This window comes from Pongo abelii, chromosome 18 (genome assembly GCF_028885655.2).
Source record: "Pongo abelii isolate AG06213 chromosome 18, NHGRI_mPonAbe1-v2.0_pri, whole genome shotgun sequence".
Lineage (NCBI taxonomy): Eukaryota > Metazoa > Chordata > Mammalia > Primates > Hominidae > Pongo > Pongo abelii.
Window position 1 is genome coordinate 57295829 of NC_072003.2, and position 22121 is coordinate 57317949.

Consider the following 22121-nt stretch of genomic DNA (forward strand, 5'->3'; position numbering starts at 1 on the left):
AATGTTTAAACCTAAAACGACTCTTTGGTCCCTCCCCTAAGACCTCCTTCCCGTCCGCCTCGGCCTCAGTATCCCCCACCAGGTATGAGAAGGAGGAGTCTTCATTCCTCCCAGGCGGAGAGACCACGCCTTCCCTGCTTCCTCCCTCCGCGGGGGGTCGCGTTGGAGGTCACCCCCGCCCCCTAGACGCTGGGTTGGGAGTGACGCGGGGTGGGCTGGAGAGGTTTCCCGCCCTCTGGGAAGCGTAAACGGACCGCCCACCTGCCAGGCCTCGGCCACCCGCACCTGCTAGTGAGAAGCCTCCGGCTGGGGCACCGCCCCCGGTCCCCGCCCGGGTCCGCGCACTGGGAGCACACTGGCCCTTTAAGAGCGCGGCGGCCGCGGCGCGCGGGGAGGAGGGCTGGGAGCGCCTAGAGCCGCGCTGAACTCGCCGGGGACGTCGGACGCCCGCTCCTTGGCTGGCTCGCTCGCTCTCTCGCTCGCTCTCTCGGGTCGGCTTCCTGCGCCTCCTCCCGGGACTGCTTCGGGACCCGGGCCCGGTCGGGCGCGGCGGCGAGCAGAATCCCCGTGCAGGAGGCGCGCGCTCCGGGCAGCGCCCGGCCCCGGGCATGGACAGAGGGAGCTGGGCGCGCAGGGGGCGCCGCGGAACCGGACGGCCGGAGCGCTGAGCCAGACAAAGGCTCCGGAGTTGCGCTCGCTCTCGGGAGCCGGGGCCCAGGCGCTGGGCGCCGAGGCTGCGGGACCTCGCGGGGGACAGCTCCGGCCGGCCCCCTTTCCTGCCGGCTGGTTCCGAGCTCCCGGACCTGCCCTGCCCGCTTCTCCTCGGGCTTGGGAATTTGCCGAGGCGACCTAGGCGGCTCCGGCGGGGACCGGGAGCCCGAGGTCCGCGGCGCGCCTGCCGGGCCAGGAGCCAGGGAGCGTCGCAAGTTTCCAAGGCGCGTGCGAGGATCCGGCGTGCAGTGTTCCGGGCTGGGCTGGGCGCCGAGAGAATGGGCAGCGACCGGAGCGCGCCCGGACGGCCGGGCTGGACGGGCAGCCTCCTCGGCGACCGGGAGGAGGCGGCGCGACCGCGACTGCTGCCGCTGCTCCTGGTGCTTCTGGGCTGCCTGGGCCTTGGCGTAGCGGCCGAAGACGCAGAGGTCCATGCCGAGGTAAGACCCCCGCCCTGCCCTTTGGCTGCGGGCTGGGGGCTTGGAGGGAGAGGCGCCACGTCCGCAGCCTGGGACTTGGAGGTGGAGGGAGCGGAGACGCGCCCCCTGTTCTGGGCCGTGGCGGGGAAGAAAGCGGACTTGGCAGTCTGCCCCTCCCCAGCTTGCCCTCTGCAGCGCACCTCTTCCCAAACCCTGGAGGGCGCAGGGCCTCGCGCCTCCGCGCTACTCCAACAGCCCTGTTCTGGGCACTGAGCCCCCACCCCGACCTCCTTACATTCAGCCTGTGTCCCGGGAGCAGCTTCCGCCGCCCCCAGCCCTTGCCTCCCCTCCTTCCTTCCCTCCAGGGCAGCCGATTCCTCGAGAGCCCGGCTGGCGCGCAGTGGCGCTCTTTGCGAGTGGGAAGGGGGCTGCTCTCGGGGACAGCCACAGGCGGAGCAGGAGCTGGGCGGCTGGGCAACAGCGCTCCTGCCCAGGTGGCCTCTCGTCTGGGTGATACCGAGCCGCGCACGGCGGGCCGGGATGGAGGCGGGGGGATGGGTGCAAACAGCTGAGGCAGCGGACTCGGGTTGCGGGGGCGCTTTGGCGACTTTCTGCGCTCCTGCGAGGAAGCCTAGCCACGCCCGGGCGGGGTCCTAAGGACGGACCCTGCCTCCCACAGCGCTTCCTCCCAACAGCGCCCCTACGCCGAGGCCCCGGGTTGGAGAGGGTGGACCCCGCTCCTCTTTTCGCTAGGAGCCCGCTTGGCGTCCCTCCTGGGGCCCCGCTCTGGATGGGTCCCGCGGGTGACCAGGTGCGGCATCCCGGCGTAGAGCCGAGTCCAGCCAGCGCCCCAGCTTCATGGTGTCTCCCGAGCGAGGACACTGAAAGGCGCCAGCTTTCTTACCCCAAAGCAAGAGCAGGGTCCACTCTTCCCCGACTTCTAAGACCTGCGCTCTGCCCCAGATAGGCGGGGAGAGGATTGGGCGGGGAGTAGGGAGAAAGAACCAGCCCGGAGCCGCTTCTGCACGGTGCTCAGGCCTTGGTGCCCTTGGGCTGCCCGGGCTGCGGGCCTGAGCGCCGTTTCTATTTGCAGCTGGGCTGGTGCTCCCTCCCTGGCCCACGGCGGCTTTCCCACCTCCCCGGGCTGCCTGGGAGATTTTTCCGATGGAAGCTTGCCCTTCCCCGCCCTACTTTAATAAAAGCATAGAGGAAGGGCAGGGAATTCCTCCTGGGCTCGAGTTACACCTCCCAGCCATTTCCCCACCTGCTCTGCCCTCCCTCCCTGGCCTGGCCAGGGAGAGCTGAAGGGAGCCAGGCCCTGGCAGGAGGCAGGATAGGAGCCCCGCCCCGACCCAGTCTGGCCACCCTCCCCCACCCCATTCACACAGGCAGGCAGGAGCTTTAGGGGGCTCCTGTTGGTGAGGATTACCCCTCCGCCTGTGACCCAAGTACTGGGCGGAGAGTGCCATTTGGGCCCACCTGCCACTCTGGGCTGGAGTGCCAAAGAATTTCAAGTCACAGTCCCACCCTTGAGTTTCTAATCTACTTAGGGATGGCGTCTGTACATAGGAAGCAGTGATGGAATTCAATGGCCGTGCATTGCTAATGGCATCCTAGCTGGCCAGGAGCTCAAGGGTGCAGGGACCTGTAGTTGGAGGGGCTTCACTCTCTCTCTCTTCTGCTTTTCCAGTTCCGTCTCACCCCTACCCCAACTCCCCAGCTCAGGGAGTGCCCACAGCTCGATGCCGCCAGGGAAGAAGCCATGGTTGCATTATCACAAACCGTGCTCCTGATCTGGAGGTTGTGACTGTCCTGGAGCCCTACTCCTGGGGAAACACTTGGGTTGGACCTGGGCAGTGACTGGAAGAGACCCTGGAAGGTTTAGGGAGCCCTGAATGTTGGCAGCCATGCAGGTAGAGGGCTAGAGACAAGTGGAGTGTCCCAGCTCCTACAGTTGGCTTTGGGTACAGGCTGCTTCTAGAGTCCCATCAGGTCTGGCCACATGTGGGCCCAAAGAGTCAAATGGCCTCAGCAGCCAGCCCATCTGCCGGGGGCTGTGGCCTCAGACTCCTGGGCCTGGCCTACACCCTGTGTCGAGCCTCCCTTCCTTGGAGAAGGGCTAGCTCTCTCATCCTCACCCCAGCATCCATACAGCTTCAGGCCTCCAGTTGGGTCACGGCTGGGACCTTCTTGGAGCAGCTTGGCAGTTGAGCCAGGGTCAGCCCCTCTCCACTTCCTCTCTCCCCTCCCAGGGTGGAAGCCACAGGAGTTTCACAAGGCTGAGACATCAAGGAGCCTGGCATGTGCTAGGAACTGACAAACACCTGCAACCTGCCAGGCCCTAGCCCACCACTGAGCTGCCCTGTCCTACCCCACATTCTCCCTTGGATGTCCGGTCCCAGTCTGTAGCCATTCCGGGCCAGATCCCCACCTGGCTGAGGTGCCCACTGTTGTTCCTGCCCTGCAGGGCCGAGAGTCTCCAGGTTCACCAGGGGAGCTCTTATCTCACCTGCCTCCCCCTACCGCCTCCTCCCAGGCACAATTCAGGCCCTCAGCCTGCTCTGTGGAGGTGACTCAGGCTGCCAGAATTCACAGGTGTGGTGCCACCACCGCCAAAACAGATCCAGCCACCTTTCCTGAACAGGCCCACCAGTATCTTCCTAGCCCCTACCCAGCCACTGAGCAGATGAGGTAGCGGGGGTAGGGGCGTTGGGAGGGGGTCAGCGTGAATTACCATTTTGACCTTCAGGTGAGCCACAGTCTCAGGCTTCCTGCGCTGCAGTCTCTACTAGCACTTCCATGCTGGCTCCGGGGGGGCCCCACTGGTCCCCTCTTTCTTCTAAACAGAGCAAAACTACAGATGCCATCTGTGCCCACCAGCTAAGAAAAGGGGGTTAATAGCGGGGCCTTGTCATTGGGAATCTACAGAAGCTGAATCTTCTCCCCCTCCCCTCTTGTCTCTGCTTTTTACTCTGTTTTCTTGCTAGTAGCAAATCACTCCTCTCGATGCTCTGCCAAGACCCAGAGAGAACTGGTCTGATTGGCACAGCCAGGGACCTAGATCTCATTGGGCCATGCCCTTCACACCCAGCCCTTGCCATGTTTCCAAGTTGGGGCTGCCCTTGGGTCCAGCCAGTCATCTGTCTCCTTGCAGAGAACAGCCCAGTGTAAGCTCCTTGTCTGAGCAGTGTATTGGCCTGACCTTCCCATTGTGACCTCTGAACATAAATACCTCCTTTGCCCCACTCCAAGGGATGTTGATACTTAAAAGATATCCATGAATGTGGAGAGGAGCAACATGGAAATACACGCTATCCCCACCTCCAAAAGAAGACTTTCCCCAAAAGCCCAGTGCCCACTGCTATCTCTTATGCCCATTCAGGATGGCCACACTGCAGGCGTGGAAAAGCCCCTCCCTGCCGAGCGGTTTGTTCTGCTGTCCCTCTGTGGCCCTTTTGTTGTTTGGTCCAGATGTTCCCTGCCATCATCACCTCTGCCCTGCTGGGAGTTTGACCTCTGCCTCAGGCTAGCTGTGGTGGTTGCTATGAGAACCACTACTTTCCAGATCAGATCAGAATGGGTATCCTCCATATCATCCCAAGACTTAGGTGGCTCCTGTCTTGGACACTCCAGCAGGAGCAATGCTTTGGTCCTGGAGATGTGTTTTCTGAGTCAGCAAAGACAGAGGGGTTGCAGATTCTGCTCCTATCTTTCTCCTTTACAAAGAGGGTCCTGGGAGAAGCCCACCATTGAGTGTGAGGACCGGGACCCTGAAGGCGGCTGAATGCTCCAGACCTGAGACACAGTAGGCACCATCTGGCTGGACAGCCCTGAGTGATGGCTCAGATAGGGCTGCTCCACAGTCAGACAGGTTCCAGGGATTCCTGAGACCAGAGGCCATGGAGCTGGGCCTGGATCCCAGAGGCAAAGAGGGATGCCTCTTCCCTAATCCCATGGCCCTCGTGGGAATGGAAGAAAAAGTGGGAAGAGACCCAACTCAGCCTCTGGTGTCAGGGCAGGTGGATAATGGCTGGGTACCAGCCATTAGCCAGCCCCTGGAGATGCCCCCCATCCTGCTGCCATCGGCTGGTGGTGATGCAGGCCAAGGTCTAGATCACCTCTCCAGGGCACTGGCACTGGCACTACCTTGTCCTTCCTCTAGGAGTGACTGTCACCCTGTAGGGGTGAGAGTCCAACTCCGCATTCAGCATTTATGAGTATGGCACTTGATACATAGTGCAAAATAGTGCACAACATGGTGGCCTACACCCTGTGTCCAGAGCCTCCCTGGCAAAATAGTGCAAAACAGTGACAGAAGCGAATGGCATTTACTGTTGGGCAAGTCACTGAACCTGTATGAACTTCAGGATCTCTATAAAAAGGGAACAGCAATGGTATATCTGCTTGATGGAGTTACGGGGAGATTCATTGCATTTATGTGCAAAACACTAAACGCTATGCACAGTGCCTGGCACAGGGGGCCTAAGGAGGCACAGGTGTTATTTTTGAGCACCTTCAACATACTTGTGTCTGTTGTGGACACAGACTAGGGATGTTTTGTAAGCATTTTCACATTTAATCCTTGTATTAACTCTTCAAGTGTAGATGCTGTCATTACCCAGTCTACAAAAGAGGAAACTAATACTGTGAGTTGAGAGAAATGACCCCCGCATTCCATAGCCAGGGAGTGGCAGAGCTTGGATTTGAACCCAGCTCAGTCTGGCCTGGAGCCCAAGTTCCCAACCCCCATGCGGGGTTAAAGGCTACAGGTCAGAGCCTAGGGTGCCATCCTGTGGAAGTTCCACCAGGCAGAATTCTGCTGGGCCAGATCTGGTGGGAAAGAGGTTTCTGAGGTGGAGCCAGAGCTGCCTGAGCTGTGTGAGCCAAAAGCCCTCCCCCGGCCCACCCAGCCTTGCCCCCATCTGTCCAGCCACCCAAGCTCTGCCCCGTGGACAGCCCTGTCTAGGAGTCAGCACCTGCAGGGAGGTTTCCAGGTGAGGACCCAAGGCCGGGCCCCAGCCAGGCCCAAAACTCCTGGCTAACAGAGGCCTCTTCACCCCACCCACTGGCCAGGGAACCCGGTTTTTTCCTCCAAGTTAAGGAGTGTGGGGCAGGCTGGAAGGCTGCTGGGTAAAGAAGTGGTCAGACCTCAAGACTCTTCCTCCTTCCTGCTTCTCCTGTTGGACTTCCCCATCACCCAGAGTCCCAGCCCCCACCTGCAACTCGCTTTAAGACCCATGGGAGGGAGCAGATTTAAGCCCAAACAAAACATATGTGTCCTAGAACTGCTGAAATGTGGACCATGCTGCCTCTAAAGGTAGTGAGCAATCCACCAAGGAGGACCTGGCTCAATGCCGCTTTTTTTTTTTTTTTTTTTGAGACAGAGTCTCGCTCTTGTGGCCCAGGCTGGAGTGCAGTGGCATGATCTCGGCTCACTGCAACCTCCGCCTCCCGGGTTCAGGCGATTCTCCTGCTTCAGCCACCCGAGTAGCTGAGACTACAGGCGCCGCCACCACGCCTGGCTAATTTTCTGTATTTTTAGTAGAGACAGGGTTTCACTGTGTTAGCCAGGATTGTCTCAGTCTCCTGACCTCGTGATCTGCCCGCCTCAGCCTCCCAAAGTGCTGGGATTACAGGCGTGAGCTGCCATGCCCTGCCCATGCCACCTTTCTTTACTGGCCTTGGGGGTAGTTGCGCCATTGGTGCTCTCAACCCCGCTTAGTGGGTTGGAGTGATGATCTTGGCCCTATTTTGCAGAGGAGGGAACTAAGGCTCAGAAAAGTTATCCTAGTCGTCTTCCGTTGCTGGGAGGCCTGTTACGTGGACTAGCAGTCGGGACCAAGGGGCAGCCTTCGGGGGCTGACTTCTGCTCAGCCTGAGAAGAGTTAACAGTTGTTGCTGTCCAGAGAGAGAATGGGCTGCCTTGAGTGGCAGTGAGCGCCCCCTGTCTGCAGGATGCAGGCTGGATGAGTTTTTGGCCAGCTGTAGTCTGTGGAGGCCTGGCGGGTGGCTGAGCTTGATGGTATTGGGGCCACCCAGCTGGGGAGTGGACTCTAGGCTCAGGTCCGCTGATCCAGGTGGGCCCTGAGGGCCTGGAGTGCGCACCCTGCCTTCTGCAAGCTCCCTGGCTCCTCCAGGACTCGTCCCACTCAGCACAGGCTCTGTGCCTAGTGGCTGGGAGTACAGAGCTGGGCACAGCCTTGGCCTGCTCCCTAGAGCCCTCAATACCAAGACTACAGGGTAGGGGAGATGGGCATGGTGAGGACCTCACAAGGCCACAAAAGGTCTGGGGGCCGGATCCATCGCTGGCAGCCTTGACAAGGCTTCTTTTGTGCCTGGCTGGGCAACTCTGCCTGGGTCTACTCAGATTGCAGACAGAACCTGGGTGACAGAGGCAAAGCAGAGCCCAGTAGAAAGTGTCCTTATCGCCTGGGGTCTGATAAGGGCCCCGGGGAGGGGGCTGCCGGCCAGCTCCACAGATCTGAGTGCTGGAGGAGCTGGAAGGGCCGGCTGGGGTGGCGGCAGCAGACGCTCGCCCCCTCCCCCACCCCACTCCCCCACCGTGGCGGCTGCTCACTGCACAGTATTGATCTAGCGGCTTCTTACACCAGCCCTCTCGGCAGCCTGTGGGGGAGGGTGGACTGAGATGGCCCAGCGCCCAGACCCGGCCGGAGATGTTGGGTGTGGGGAGGATTAGGCCCCCTTCCCCGTGCTGTGCTGGGCACTGCTCCTGCGAAAGGCCCAGTGTCCCCAGCCTGAGGCCAAGAGGAGCTGGTGATGCTTCAGAAGCAGCCTGGTCCGATAGCCCCAGCTCCAGCCCAGATCAGCTCTGGGACCCTGGGTGAGGCACTCACTATCTCTGAACCTTGCTGTCTGTATTATGGGAATGATCACAAATCTACCCTCCAGGAGTGGCTGTGAGCCTTCAGTGGGGGTTGGAATGGGTGGCTGGCCCATGCCAGACTCAGGTGCTGTGGTTATGACCTCTCCTGTGTGCCAGGGGCCAGGAACCCCCCTTCTGACTCCTGGTGGCCCATATCTCCTTGCCACTCACCCGAAGTGTCAATACATACTAATGGGATGGGGTCCGGAAGTCAAGAAAGAAATTAGCCAGGCATGGTGGCTCAGCCTGTAATCCCAGCAATTTGGGAGGCCAAGGTGGGCGGATCACCTGAGGTCAGGAGTTCGAGACCAGCCTGGCCACCATAGTGAAACCGTGTCTCTACCAAAAATAGAAAAATTAGCTGGGCATGGTGGCGCATGCCTGCAGTCCCAGATATTCAGGAGGCTGAGGCAGAAGAATCGCTTGAACTCAGGAGGCAGAAGTTGCAGTGAACTGAGATCACGCCACTGCACTCCATCCTGGGTGACAGAGCGAGACTCCGTCTCAAAAAAAGAAAAGAAATGGCTGAGAGAATCACAGTGGCCGGTGCCCCCCACAGCATCCCTCACAGCCCCAGAGCCCTCCCATTGGACAGTGGCCTTGGTGGCAGAAGAAACCAAGTCCTGCTTCAAATCCTGCCCTACTCTGCCACTTACAAGACTTTCTGAGTCTCAGTTTCCTCACTTGAGAAGCAAAGCTTCACCCACTTGGCTTACCCCACCTGTGACTCTAGGTGACAGGAAGAGGTTCCTTGTATTAGGGACAGTTTTTACAGTCACCAGGAGGAGCAGCAAGGGCTTGAACACTGGTACTGCGAGTCATGACCTGGGGACTCATCTGCGCCTTTTGCCCAGTGGCAGCAGAGCAGTTCAGCAAGCTCCCCACGTTGCCCACCTGGAGGCAGCAGCACCTCTGGCCCCGCCCCTGCGTCCCCACCCCCTGCTGTCTCTTCCCTCCTGTGTTCTCCTGAGCTTGTCCCACTTAGTGTGGCAGGAAGGTGCCGGGAAACTTCTTCCTGGACCCTGGGGAAAGGAGGAAGCTTACAGTCCTATGGGTGGTATTGCTGCCACCCGGGCAGATTTATGGGCACTTGGCATTCAGCCACCCTGAGCACACTTTCACCGGTCAGGCACGCTCTGTCAGCTTCGCCTTGTTATCCAGAGGTTTGGGTGGTCTGCGCCAAGGCCGTTTCTGCCAACCACCCCCCAACTCCCCCAATCACTGCCCAAGGAGTGCCCCCATCCTCAGCCTCTGGCTCTTCACCCCAGGTGGCTGAGGGTTCAAGCTTGGCTGATAGCAAGATGGAAGCTCTTGACTTCCCTGGAACTCAATACTGTTTCTCTGTGTGGAGGGTCCATAGTGCCCTTGGGACCCTCCTGGCAGCCCCTGAGCTGGCCCCAGGGTTGAAGGGGCCCCTCTGCCTGTCTCTGAGCTCTTCACTACAGACAGGCCAGCTCCCTCGCTTTCCTCCCCAGGGCCCCAGCCTGATCCTCCCCCACCTTCCCCTCCTGTCGCTCCGCAGATACCGCTAATCAGCCCCTCCGTGGCCCATGATTGCGCTCCCAGAGATATTTTTACCTTATGCAAATAGGTGATGTAGAGGTGCCCTCATCTGCCAGCAGCCAGTCCCCCGCCACTCCCCTGGCCTCCAGCTGCATTCCCTTTGCCGTTAGAGCTGGCTGAGCATCATGGCCTCGCCTTCTAGATCTCCCCAAGCACCTTCAGGGAAACTGTCCTTTAAGGATGGTGGATCTGCTGCTCCACACCTTCCAGCACAGGAGCCTTGGGAGAGGTTTCCATGCTTGGGAAGAACAGGGAGGGGTACCCACGACATTGCCAGTATCTTATTGAGCTGTGGGAATGCGCCCTGGGCCAGAGGTGAGGAGTGCTAGTGGAGGGGTCCTGGGGGCCTCCTGCCTCCCTCCACTCTGGGGTCCTGGTGGAGCCTGGCCCATCACCAGTCTTGGGAAGTCCAGACCCATCAGCCATCTTGGTCAATGATGGGTCGAGGAGGCCGAAGGCTGCTTGCCCCAGGGACAACCACACAGGCCTCTGGTCTCTGTCATTTGCACGTTTGTCGAGCACCATCTGCTGCCCAGAGTGGTGTCAGACACTAGTGTGCACTTTACATTTCCTCCTCACAGAAACCCAGGAGATGAGGCAGGTCCTGGTGCAACCCCCCTTTTACTGATGGCCAACTGGGAGATAAGGAGGTGGAGTCACACCTTGGAAATAGCCAAGCCAGGGTCTGCCTAGCTCTGCCTGTCCCCAGAGCTGGTGGTGGTTTCTCAGCTCTGCATTTCCACCTCATTGCTCTGGGGCTGTTTCCCAGGTCCTGAGAGGCCTCAAAGCTGTGGCTGTGCATCCAGTCTGCAACCCTGGCAGCTTCTCCATGCTGCGCCTCCTTGGGTCAGCAGCTGCTCCGTCTATCAGCAGCCTGGGTACCACTGAGCTGGCCTGCCCAGCCACACCAGGGACCTGGCCGCGTGCCAGGGCTGGGCTGGTGGATGGTACCGGAAAGCAAGTGCCTGAGGTATTAGATGTAACGTTGGTGGCAGGCAGATATGTGAGTGTGACCTGGCCAGCCAATATGGCTGTCAGCCTAAAGCAACCACCGTGTCCAGCTACTGCCCTGCTCCCTGGGCCCTCAGGGTGCAGCCCTCACCTCCCAGAGCACTCAGAGTGCCGGCCTTAAGGGCTTATCACTCTGGAGACCCCCAGAGACCCAGACAAGTCAGACACAGACACTTGCAGTGTCCAAGGTCCAGGGCAGCCCCTGGCCTCTGCTCACTGCCTCCCATGGTGGTCACCGTGCTCTTGAGGGCTTGAGGACATGAAGCAGGCAGGGCAGAATCCCCTCTCTACCACAGCTCAGCCTGGCTCTGCCCTCTGGCTTGGCCGTGCAACCTGTGGGGTGTGGGTTCCTTGCTTTATAGGTATGCTGGGCCTCCCAGGGAGACTGTAATGTTCCTGAAGGCCAGGATGCCTCAGCCTAGTCTTCCCATGGCCCCTAGCTGGCACAGAGAGTGTTCAGAAACATCTGGCAGGGTGGGTGGTGGATGGATGAGAAGACTTGCCAAGCAAGCCCTAGAAAGGGAAGGGCACACCCATTGTGTACCAGCTTTTTCTAAGGCTGTTTTCCTCAAACCTCACCCCTCAACAGCCCATGGTTCCCCATTCTATAGGTGAGGAAGCTGGGTCCCAGGGAGAATAAAGAGTTCGTAGCAGAGCAGGGACTGGGCTTCAGGCTTCTGTCCTACCCTTGAGCCTGAGTGGGTACCTGCATCTGTCCACTCCTTCCAGGAGATTTAAGGTCTTTGGGGAGCAGTGCCAAAGAGTAAGGCCTCAAGAGGTCCTGAATCCTTTTGAGTCCTTGGCCTGGTAGGGGCCCACCCTAGAGGGGCCAGTGCAGTTGTCAGCTGCTGTGGACACAGCTTCTGTCCTAATGGGGGAAGACAAATAGCAAACACCTAATTGAAATGTACAGTACATCAGATGGGTAATAAGCATGGGAGGAAGGAGGCGGCTGCAGGGTATAGCCGATGGGGCCTTTTTAACATGTCAGAGAACACCTCTTAGATAAGGTGGTATTGAAACAGTGACCTGAAGAAAATGAGGATGAAAGCCACACAGTTGTCTGGCGGGAGAGTGCATCAGGCAGCAGGGGCAGCAAGTGCAAAGGCCCTGCGGCAGGAGCATGCCCGGCTTGGGTGGATGGTGGTGAGGTCCAGCTAAGGTGGGGTGACAGAGTGAGGGCCTTGTGGCTCTTGTACAAATGGCTTTTCCTTTGCAATGGGAAATCTTCAGAGGGTTCCAGGCCGGGCGCGGTGGCTCGCGCCTGTAATCCTAGCACTTTGGGAGGCCAAAGCGGGTGGATCACAAGGTCAGGAGATCGAGACCATCCTAGCTAACACGGTGAAACCCCGTCTCCACTAAAAAATCAGCCGGGCGTGGTGGCGGGTGCCGGTAGTCCCAGCTACTCAGAGAATGGCGTGAACCCGGGAGGCGGAGCTTGCAGTGAGCTGAGATCGCGCCACTGCACTCCAGCCTGGGCGACAGAGCAAGACTCCGTCTCAAAAAAAAAAAAAAAAAAAAATCTTCAGAGGGTTCTAAGCAGAGGATTGACCAGACCTGACCTGGCCTTTGTTCTGGCTCTTATGTGAGGAGAGATGACAGGGAGGAGGGTGCTGAGGCTCACACGGTCACCTGGGCAGGAGGTGATGACGGCTCAGACAGGGCAGCAGTGGTGGAGGTGATGGGAAGCGGTCGGCACAGGCTGTGCATGTTCGGAGGTAGCAGTGCCAGGACCTGCTGACGGAGTTGCGGCTTCTTTGCAGAACTGGCTGCGGCTCTATGGCTACCTGCCCCAGCCCAGCCGCCATATGTCCACCATGCGTTCCGCCCAGATCTTGGCCTCAGCCCTTGCAGAAATGCAGCGCTTCTACGGGATACCAGTCACCGGTGTGCTCGACGAAGAGACCAAGGAGTGAGTTCCCCCCACCATCCAGACCCCACAGGCACCTGCCTTCCGTCTGGCCTGCTCTCAAGAGGGCTCAGCATGTGGAGTTTCCAGAAAAGAGTGGCCTAGATAAGAGATGCCAAATGGTTTGGTCCTCCATGTCACTTCTGATTGGTTGGAGTGGCTGCCCAAAGCCTTGTATTGAGAAAGCTCCAGGGGCAGAATCCAGGCCTTGGCAGTAAGGAGCACAGTGATTGATTAGTGATGTCTGACATGGCCAGGGGAGTGTGGAGGTACAGTACAGGAGCTGTGGAAGGGAAATCGTAGCTAGGCATGGCTATGAATCTAACAAGTGACATGACCTAAAGCCATGTCCCTGAAAAGAATGCACAGAGCATAACATATCCAGGACAGAAGGCCTTGAGCGACCCTCCATTACTGGGTGATAAGGAGAGAAGGACTCACCTTGACTGAGCCACTCCTGGGCATTCAGTCTTCCAATACAGGCATTTTGCCCATTTTACCGGAAGTTGAAGCTGAGAGTCCCCCATCCCCACCATGTCATAGGAGGGGCAGCTGGGAAGCCTGGAAGTGGCCGTGCCAGAACAGGCAGGTGTGTGGAGGGGAGGCTCCGTGCTTACCCCTCTGTGTCCATGTCCCAGGTGGATGAAGCGGCCCCGCTGTGGGGTGCCGGACCAGTTCGGGGTACGAGTGAAAGCCAATCTGCGGCGGCGGCGGAAGCGCTACGCCCTCACCGGGAGGAAGTGGAACAACCACCATCTGACCTTCAGGTAGGGGGCTCAGCTGCCCAGGGGGCCATCTGCCCCTCGGCAGGCTGAGCCTCAGGCCTCCTTTCCCAGAGCCCACCTCAGGGCGCCCAGCCTCAATAGTCCAGCCCACTTTCACGCTGATGACACCAGCCACACACGCCAGGCAGTCTCCCTCGAGGGAAGGTCAAGACCCTTCAAGCTACTTCCACCCTGTCCTTCCCCACCTCCCACTTCCCTGCTGGCAGGGGCTGGCCTTACTGGGCACAGCTGGGCTACCGCCCCAGCACAGACTGCGGCGAGGGGTGGGGGATGGCTGGGGTGCAGAAATCCAGGCATCCATCAAGTGAACAGGCAGCAAGTCGCCTGCAGAATCCTTGGATCAGGGACCCTCATCCTTTTTGCTGAGTTCTTGAGCAAGAAAACCCCCCAGCCAAGTGTGCCTTGAGCCACGTGGTCGTCTCCAAGGGCTTCACTTCTTGTTCCAGTCTGGCTCTGTCCCGACTCCGAGCTCCATCTCCCAAGGAAGAGTGGTTCCCATGGTCACTTAGACCTCAAGCCCCCAGAGTGAATTCAAGGTCCAGCCAGCTGAAATATTCCCTTCAGGTTTAATGGAAGCCTCTCTAGCACACAGAGCTGAATCTGAGTTATATAGCTAAGAGCAGGCCTCACCATATGTCATCAAATGCAGTCTCTGGCTACAACTTACTTCCTCTAATCCTCACTGGAACCCTGTGAAGAAAGTAACACACACACACACACACACACACACACACACACACACACACACACACACACACACACACACACACACACACACACACACACACACACACACACACACACACACACACACACACACACACACACACACACACACACACACACACACACACACACACACACACACACACACACACACACACACACTCTTTTCTAACTTAACAGATAAACTGGAAATCGGCCAGGCACAGTGGCTCACGCCTGTAATTCCAGCACTTTGGGAGGCCAAGACGGGTGGATCAGCTGAGGTCGAGAGTTCGAGACCAGCCTGACCAACATGGAAAAACCCTGTCTCTACTAAAAATACAAAATTAGCCAGGTGTGGTGGTGCAACCTCACCCATTTGCATCCCATTGTCTAGGTCTTTCCCCCAGCCACATAGCACCAGTATTTTAGTTTACTTAATGTCTCTCTTACTTAAAATCAGTTTATTTGCCACAATGCAATCTTAATTTAATGATATCTTCCTGATCTCCTGGATTTGACAAATTCAAATTATGATTTACATCAAAGCAAACTGCCAATTGATAATGACGGGCTTGTTGGTGACCTTGCGTGCACTCTCAGGAACATGCCAGCAGAGGATAGTAGGCCCTTGGCCCTGCATCCGCTCACTCATCTCCCACCCACCCCCAGCATCCAGAACTACACGGAGAAGTTGGGCTGGTACCACTCGATGGAGGCAGTGCGCAGGGCCTTCCGCGTGTGGGAGCAGGCCACGCCCCTGGTCTTCCAGGAGGTGCCCTATGAGGACATCCGGCTGCGGCGACAGAAGGAGGCCGACATCATGGTACTCTTTGCCTCTGGCTTCCATGGCGACAGCTCGCCGTTTGATGGCACCGGTGGCTTTCTGGCTCACGCCTATTTCCCTGGCCCTGGCCTGGGCGGGGACACCCATTTTGATGCAGATGAGCCCTGGACCTTCTCCAGCACTGACCTGCATGGTGAGGACAGCTGGCCAGGGTGAGGGACAGGGCAGGTGGCCCTGGAGCTGGGCAATAACACCCTGCTGACTGGGTTCAGCAGCCGCGGGGCTGGGAGGAGAGAGTTCCCCTGTGTTTGTCTCCGGATCGCTACACTCGATTTCAGTCTGTTGTCCCACCATCTCCAAGGGGAGGCGAGAAAGGATGATTGTACCCATTTCTCAGATGGGGTTGTTGTAGGCCGAAAGAGCTCAGCCTCTTCAAGAGGGAAGCAAGGGCAGGCTCTCTGGCAGCCTCAGCCTGGAGGGTCCAGGGTGATTGGGTCCTGGGACTGGCCAGAGCTGACTGTGCTGCCCCCCTTCTCTCCCCAAAAGGAAACAACCTCTTCCTGGTGGCAGTGCATGAGCTGGGCCACGCGCTGGGGCTGGAGCACTCCAGCAACCCCAATGCCATCATGGCACCGTTCTACCAGTGGAAGGACGTCGACAACTTCAAGCTGCCCGAGGACGATCTCCGTGGCATCCAGCAGCTCTACGGTGCGTGGGCTGTGACCAGCGGGCTCTGCATGCCGCTCTCAAGTCCCTGCCCAATGAGGAGTAGGCATTGCTGCCATCCCCATTTTGTAGATGAGGAACCCAAGGCCCAGTGAGGATTAGTGACTTGCCCACATCATTTGGGGAATAAATGGTTGTGGTACTGGAAATGAAACCCAGGGTAGGCTGCCTCCAGGGCCTGGGCCTCACTCGAGGCTGTGGCTACAGGCTAGAGGCCTTGAGGGGACACAGGTTCTTCATGACCCTCCTCGCCTCCTCACCCTTGGTGGTATTCTTACTAGACCACAAGTGCCTGGGGGATCCCAGGACCTGCCCCCTCCCACCGTCACTCCCAGCCTGAGCCTGTCACCGCTCTGTCCCCAGTGCTGCTGGTTTGTCATTTCCCAGTGGCTTTGAGGAAGTGCCACCCCCCCACCCAGGGCCCACCCAAGAAAGTCTCCAGCAGTGAGGTCCCCTGGGCCAATTCAGTGGGCCAAGGCCTGCACTCTGTGCCCACACCGAGCCCTACTCGGGGCTGGCAGCTCCTGCCGTGCTGGGCACTTGACGGGCACCCCTTGCTGCATCCCCAGCAACTTGGAAATGCAGAGTCCAAAACGCCTGAAGCCAGGGCCTGGAGCCTCTGCTGGAGCAGGCTGGCATCCCAAGGGGAATGTCCCCAAGGGGACATGCAGGCAGACACCCTCAGGAGCACAGTGACCCAAGGTCAGTGTGGGGAGGTCGAGGAGGGGCTAGAAGGAGGAGGACCCAGGTCCCACTGAGGATGGAGGCAGGTGTTGGGGAGGGGTCTGCTGTAGATGGACAGGATTTTACTTTATGCCTGGGTGGGCCTGTGCTGGGGGCCCCGGGACCCAGGGTTGTGAGCAGGAACACAGACCTCACTTCTGAACCCCTGCCTCTCTGCAGGTACCCCAGACGGTCAGCCACAGCCTACCCAGCCTCTCCCCACTGTGACACCACGGCGGCCAGGCCGGCCTGACCACCGGCCGCCCCGGCCTCCCCAGCCACCACCCCCAGGTGGGAAGCCAGAGCGGCCCCCAAAGCCGGGCCCCCCAGTCCAGCCCCGAGCCACAGAGCGGCCTGACCAGTATGGCCCCAACATCTGCGATGGGGACTTTGACACAGTGGCCATGCTTCGCGGGGAGATGTTCGTGTTCAAGGTCTGTCCCCGCCTCCCATGCCTGTCCCTGAGCCTTTTCCCTGGCTGCTCTGGGCCCCCTGTCCCACCCTCACTCAGCAGGCCCCGGGGAGCCATTAAGCCCTCAGCTCTAGATGGCGAGGAATCCAGCCCAAGAGGTTGAGGGACTTTCCCAGGGTCACACAGCAAGCCCTGGTGCCAGCTCCCCAGCTCAGGGCTCTGTTTCTGTGCAGCCCTGGCTTTCCAAACCACTGCCTGCCTCAGTATCTCAGTGTCCTCCCCTTGGGCCCACCCTCACCTGGGAAGGGGTGGTTTGAGGATGGCACCTCTCCTGGCCAAGGCAGCTTGCCTGCGCTGCCCGCTCACACCACGCCCTCCCCAGGGCCGCTGGTTCTGGCGAGTCCGGCACAACCGCGTCCTGGACAACTATCCCATGCCCATCGGGCACTTCTGGCGTGGTCTGCCCGGTGACATCAGTGCTGCCTACGAGCGCCAAGACGGTCGTTTTGTCTTTTTCAAAGGTGAGCAGGGGTAGGGTTAGGGGGTTGGGCACCCTTCCTGCCATGACCTCTGACCCTGCTGGGTCCGAGAGAAGAGGAGGTGAAGGGCTGCATTGCATGTCTGGTCCTGTGCCCCCACTGTGGGCTCACTCTGGGAGGATGGGGACACGGCAGCAAGGTGGGACAGGAGGAAGATAGAGGCCAGGGCAGGGTTGGACCTGCAACCTGGAAGTGCCTGGCCAACTTGTGCAGCACAGGGCTCAGCCCTGCTTCCCTCTGTCCTTGCCTCTTTGCCTCCTGCAGCCCCATCCTCATAAGAACAGGTGCCCCCAGCCCACTCCGGGGCCAGATTTCTGTGGTCTGTCTGCAGAGACAAGGTCTTGCAGGGCAGCGCCCCTTGATGGATCCACTGGGGCTCTAATCCCACTGTCCTGAGCTTCAGCGAGGCAGGAGCTCCCTGAGGACAGGGCTGGCCCCACACGAAAAGCAGGGAGCCCTGGGCCACACACTGTGAGGGCTGCGGGTGTGCTCCAGGGACACAGCCCCCAGACCCAGAGGCCAGGCAGCCCCCTCCCCATACAAGAACTATATGTGCGGGGGTGGATGTGCACATGGAAGCGAGGGCTGTGGGTGGCATGTGGCGTGTATGGGTGTGAGCGGGTGACTCTTGCTCATGGGAACAAGTGTGCCTCAGGTGTCTGTGAGTGCAGCATGTGATGCGCGGGTGACCTCATTGTATGTTGTCATGGATATGTAGAGGGGTGTGAGTGTGATTTTGTGGGCCCAGAAGAGCATTCTTTTCCCGCACACACCCCTCAGCCCCAGGCCTGTCCTCACTGTGCCTGCCACCCCTCCTGCAGGTGACCGCTACTGGCTTTTTCGAGAAGCGAACCTGGAGCCCGGCTACCCACAGCCGCTGACCAGCTATGGCCTGGGCATCCCCTATGACCGCATTGACACGGCCATCTGGTGGGAGCCCACAGGCCACACCTTCTTCTTCCAAGAGGACAGGTGAGCAGTGTGCCCCTCCCCTAAGGGGAGAAGGCCCCAGCTAGGCCCCCCTCAACCTCAGGCCTACCCAGAAAGAATCCACTGCCTGTGGGGAATGGGTCCTGGCCCAAGCAGGGTCTCTAGGTCCACAGCCTGGTGCTTTTGTTCACAGGTACTGGCGCTTCAACGAGGAAACACAGCGTGGAGACCCTGGGTACCCCAAGCCCATCAGTGTCTGGCAGGGGATCCCTGCCTCCCCTAAAGGGGCCTTCCTGAGCAATGATGCAGGTACCTGGCCAGTCCCTCCCAGTTTGCCCAGCACCTAATACCCCCTGCTACACACACCACGGGGCAGGGCTTGCCCAAGGTCACCTGGCACTGTGATGGTGTGTATGGGGGACACGCTGTGTCACGCTCTGGGCTGGGAGCTTACCTAGCTTGACACCCTGGTCCTTCCTGCATAGTTAAAATTCCCTTTTTACAGACAGGCAAACTAATAAACCAGAGACCTTGAGCAGAGTACCCCAAATCCCACAGCCAGGAAGGTGCGGAGTCAGGATTCCAGGCCAGTCCTGCCTGTGTCCGGAGCTGGAGCTCGGAACTGCCCTGATGCCCACAGAGTCCAGCCGCCCCCAGGCAATCCTAGGGGAGCCTTGAGCCTGAGTGGGGCAGGCTGGGCTCAGAGTGTTAGGAGTGAAAACCCTCCCAGGGTATCACTCATCTACCTAGAAGGAAAGCCCTGTCTCTGTCATTAAAACCAAGAGATAGGGAGCTGTGCCTCTAGCAAGGTCTCTAGTGCATTTAAGAAAAACCAGCCAGGTGTAGTGGCTCATGCCTGTAATCCCAACTCTTGGAGAAGCCGATGCAAGAGGATCGCTTGAGTACAGGAGTTTGAGACCAGCCTGGATAACATAGTGAGACTCTATCTCTACAAAAAAATATTTTAAATCAGCCAGGTGTGGTGGCTTGCACCTATGTCCCAGTTATTTAGGAGGCTGTGGTGGGAGGATTGCTTGAGTCTGGGAGGTCAAGGCTGCAGTGAACCGTGATCACGCCACTATATTCCAGCCTGGGTGACTCGGGGAACCCTGCCTGCTTTGCCAGTGCTCAGGCCGGTTACACAGCTTCTGTACGTGAGCTTGGCACTCTGCAGCCGCTCTGATGTCTTGTGCTCACCCCTTGATTGAAACCTGGCCCTGCCTGGTATTGATGGGATGCTGGCAAGGTGCCCAAGGCCAGAGAGCCAGCCCAAGGCAGCACCAGGTTCCTTCCGCTCTAGAACAACTGTGGGGTGCTGTGTGGCCTTGAGCAAGACCCCGAACCTCTGTGGTGTGAGGTGAAGCCAGTTCTGGGAAGGGGCAGCAGGATCCCTGACTGCAGCCCCCAACCCAGCAGGCTATAGGACCCTTCCAGGCCCTGCCCCAGCTAATGTCAGTCTGGTCAGGAAGCCCAGGGTTCTAGTCGTACCCTTAGCCCAAAGCCCTCTGAGCCTCAGTCTGGCTCCTGCAAGTTGAAAAGGGGCAGATTTGAAAATACTCAGGGAAGCAAATGAGAAGAAGGGTGTTTTGAAGCCCTCAGCATGTCCTGGCCTTTGATTGTTCTCACTGGTGGTTCGGCTCAACCTGAAGCCACTCTGGCCTCCTTGCCCCTGCAGCCTACACCTACTTCTACAAGGGCACCAAATACTGGAAATTCGACAATGAGCGCCTGCGCATGGAGCCCGGCTACCCCAAGTCCATCCTGCGGGACTTCATGGGTTGCCAGGAGCACGTGGAGCCAGGCCCCCGATGGCCCGACGTGGCCCGGCCGCCCTTCAACCCCCACGGGGGTGCAGAGCCCGGGGCGGACAGCGCAGAGGGCGACGTGGGGGATGGGGATGGGGACTTTGGGGCCGGGGTCAACAAGGACGGGGGCAGCCGCGTGGTGGTGCAGATGGAGGAGGTGGCACGGACGGTGAATGTGGTGATGGTGCTGGTGCCACTGCTGCTGCTGCTCTGCGTCCTGGGCCTCACCTATGCGCTGGTGCAGATGCAGCGCAAGGGTGCACCACGCGTACTGCTCTACTGCAAGCGCTCGCTGCAGGAGTGGGTCTGACCACCCAGCGCTCCTGCTAACGGTGCTCAGGGGGCGCCTGTGGTTCTGAGATGGCTCCCAGGGGCTCCCTCCGCCCCCAGGTAGGGGCCCCTCTCAGCCCTCACACACCCTGTCTGCCCCGCCCTCATTATTTATGCCCAGGTGTTTGTTTTGTTTTGTTTTTGGCACCTTACTTGACCATTTGTTTCTGTTTCCCTGACCGGGGCAGGGTGTTAAGAATTTTCTCAATGTAGTTCTGCTCCAGACAGGGAATTAGGCCCCCATCGTCTTCGGGCTTGGCCACAGCCAGGGAAGCAGAGGAGCAGAGGCCCACATTGGAAGAGCAGCACCTCCTCAGCCTGAGCCCCAGGGCTGTAACTGCCAGGCTCTCTTTGCCCAGTTGGAGACTGTCTGGCCCCCCTAGTCCCCTCCCTCCCAAGTGAGTCTCTCTGGGCCTTAGGAAGAGCCTTCCACCCAGGAGCAGCCCCAGGCCAAAGGGGACCTGGAAGGGAGAAGGGAGGTGGGCCGTGGCCCTTGAGTCCCTGTTGAGGCTTGGTTCCTTCCCAATCCAGTGGACTTCCCAATCCACTTCTGACAGCCTCAGCGACCCTGGCTCCTTGTGCCAGAGAACCCAGCCCACCCCCGGCAGCAGCTCCCAGCTCCCTCCTCCCCTTGGGCCCACACCTCCTTCCCTCTCTGGAGAAAGGGCCCTGGGCCTGCCTCACCACGGACCAAAGGGAGTCTGCCAGGGCCCCTCTCCCCAGGGAAGCAGCAGCCTCGCCCCTAGCAGAGATGCCTCCCTTAGCTAGAACCCTCTGTTCCTTCCCTGCACCACCTCCCTCCCTCTCCCACTCACACCACTAGCCTCAGGGGTCTGAGCTCCAGCTCCCTTGGGCTTCAGCTGCCAGTGTCCTGAGCCCCAGGGAGAGGGGGCTGGTGGGTGCCTAAGCCTGGGCAGTGGCCGTGAATGGGTGCCCACAGTGCTAGGCACTGGGCATGAGGGGTTCCTCCCCTCCAGCTACCTGTGCCCCCAGGGTCCTGGGAGGAGAGACACTGGTGGGGATAGGCCAGCCGCGCATCAGACTGTGAACCCCACGAAGGAGCCCATTGTGGCCTAAGAGGCTGCCCTCCTGTGCTCAGCCCTGAGGACAGATGCCTCCTTCCTCTTTTCCTTCCCAAAGCAAGCAGGAGGCCGTGGCTGCTGTGGGAAATGGTACTGTACAGCTGGCTCTACTTCCGTATGGCCCTGAGCGAGTGGGGTCTGCCACCCAGGGTCCCTGAGGCGCTTTGAGGGTGAAGGGTTCTGCTGGCCTCTGCCAGTGGTTTCTTGTGCACTGGCACCAAGTGCAGGTCCGGCAGCTTCTGCCCCCTGCAGAACCGGAGAGCCAGCCAAGGGGTGGGGCTGCAGGGGTTCCGTGTCCACCCCCATACATTTATTTCTGTAAATAATGTGCACTGAATAAATTGTACAGCTGGCAAATGTGTCCTTGTTTGTAAGGCCTTGGGCTGGAGCCTCCAGCTGGAAGGGCGTGCAGGTGGTGGGGGTCCAGCCCATGCTAGGGTTAGGGGACTTGACCTCAATGCCAGGGAGACCTTGTTCCAATTCCACGGGGGCTCCTTCCCGATGGCCCTTGGAAACTAGGCCCTGGGAGGGGCAGAGCTTAGGGCTGCCCTCAAGAGTCCAGAAGAGGGAGAGGCAGGGCACCTGGGGTCACCCTGCCGGGGTGGGGCAGGGAGGGGCATGGAGTTAGTTTGCCGTTTGTTCATGCTGAGAAAAGACAACTGAGTTTGCCACAAGCCCTCCCCGTCTAGGAGTGGAGGAAGAGTCAGGCCAGTCCTCCCAGGCTGGGTTCTGAGCACTGACGGGAGCCCAGAGCCGGGCACAGAGAGAGATGGGAAATGGTAGCACTTTGATTCCAAAAGT

The 22121-nt window shown here is 59.4% G+C and overlaps 1 protein-coding gene across 1 annotated transcript; it reads left to right on the forward strand.

Moving 5' to 3' along the window:
• The first annotated feature begins 272 nt into the window (after window positions 1-272).
• On the forward strand, window positions 273-21677 carry MMP15 (matrix metallopeptidase 15). The gene is made up of 10 exons (XM_002826473.4): window positions 273-1151; window positions 12351-12499; window positions 13135-13263; window positions 14659-14966; window positions 15320-15481; window positions 16403-16656; window positions 17017-17155; window positions 17995-18145; window positions 18297-18412; window positions 19779-21677. The coding sequence occupies exons 1-10, from the start codon at window positions 990-992 to the stop codon at window positions 20216-20218; spliced, it is 2010 nt and encodes a 669-aa protein (XP_002826519.2). The 5' UTR covers window positions 273-989; the 3' UTR covers window positions 20219-21677.
• Window positions 21678-22121: the final 444 nt, after the last annotated feature.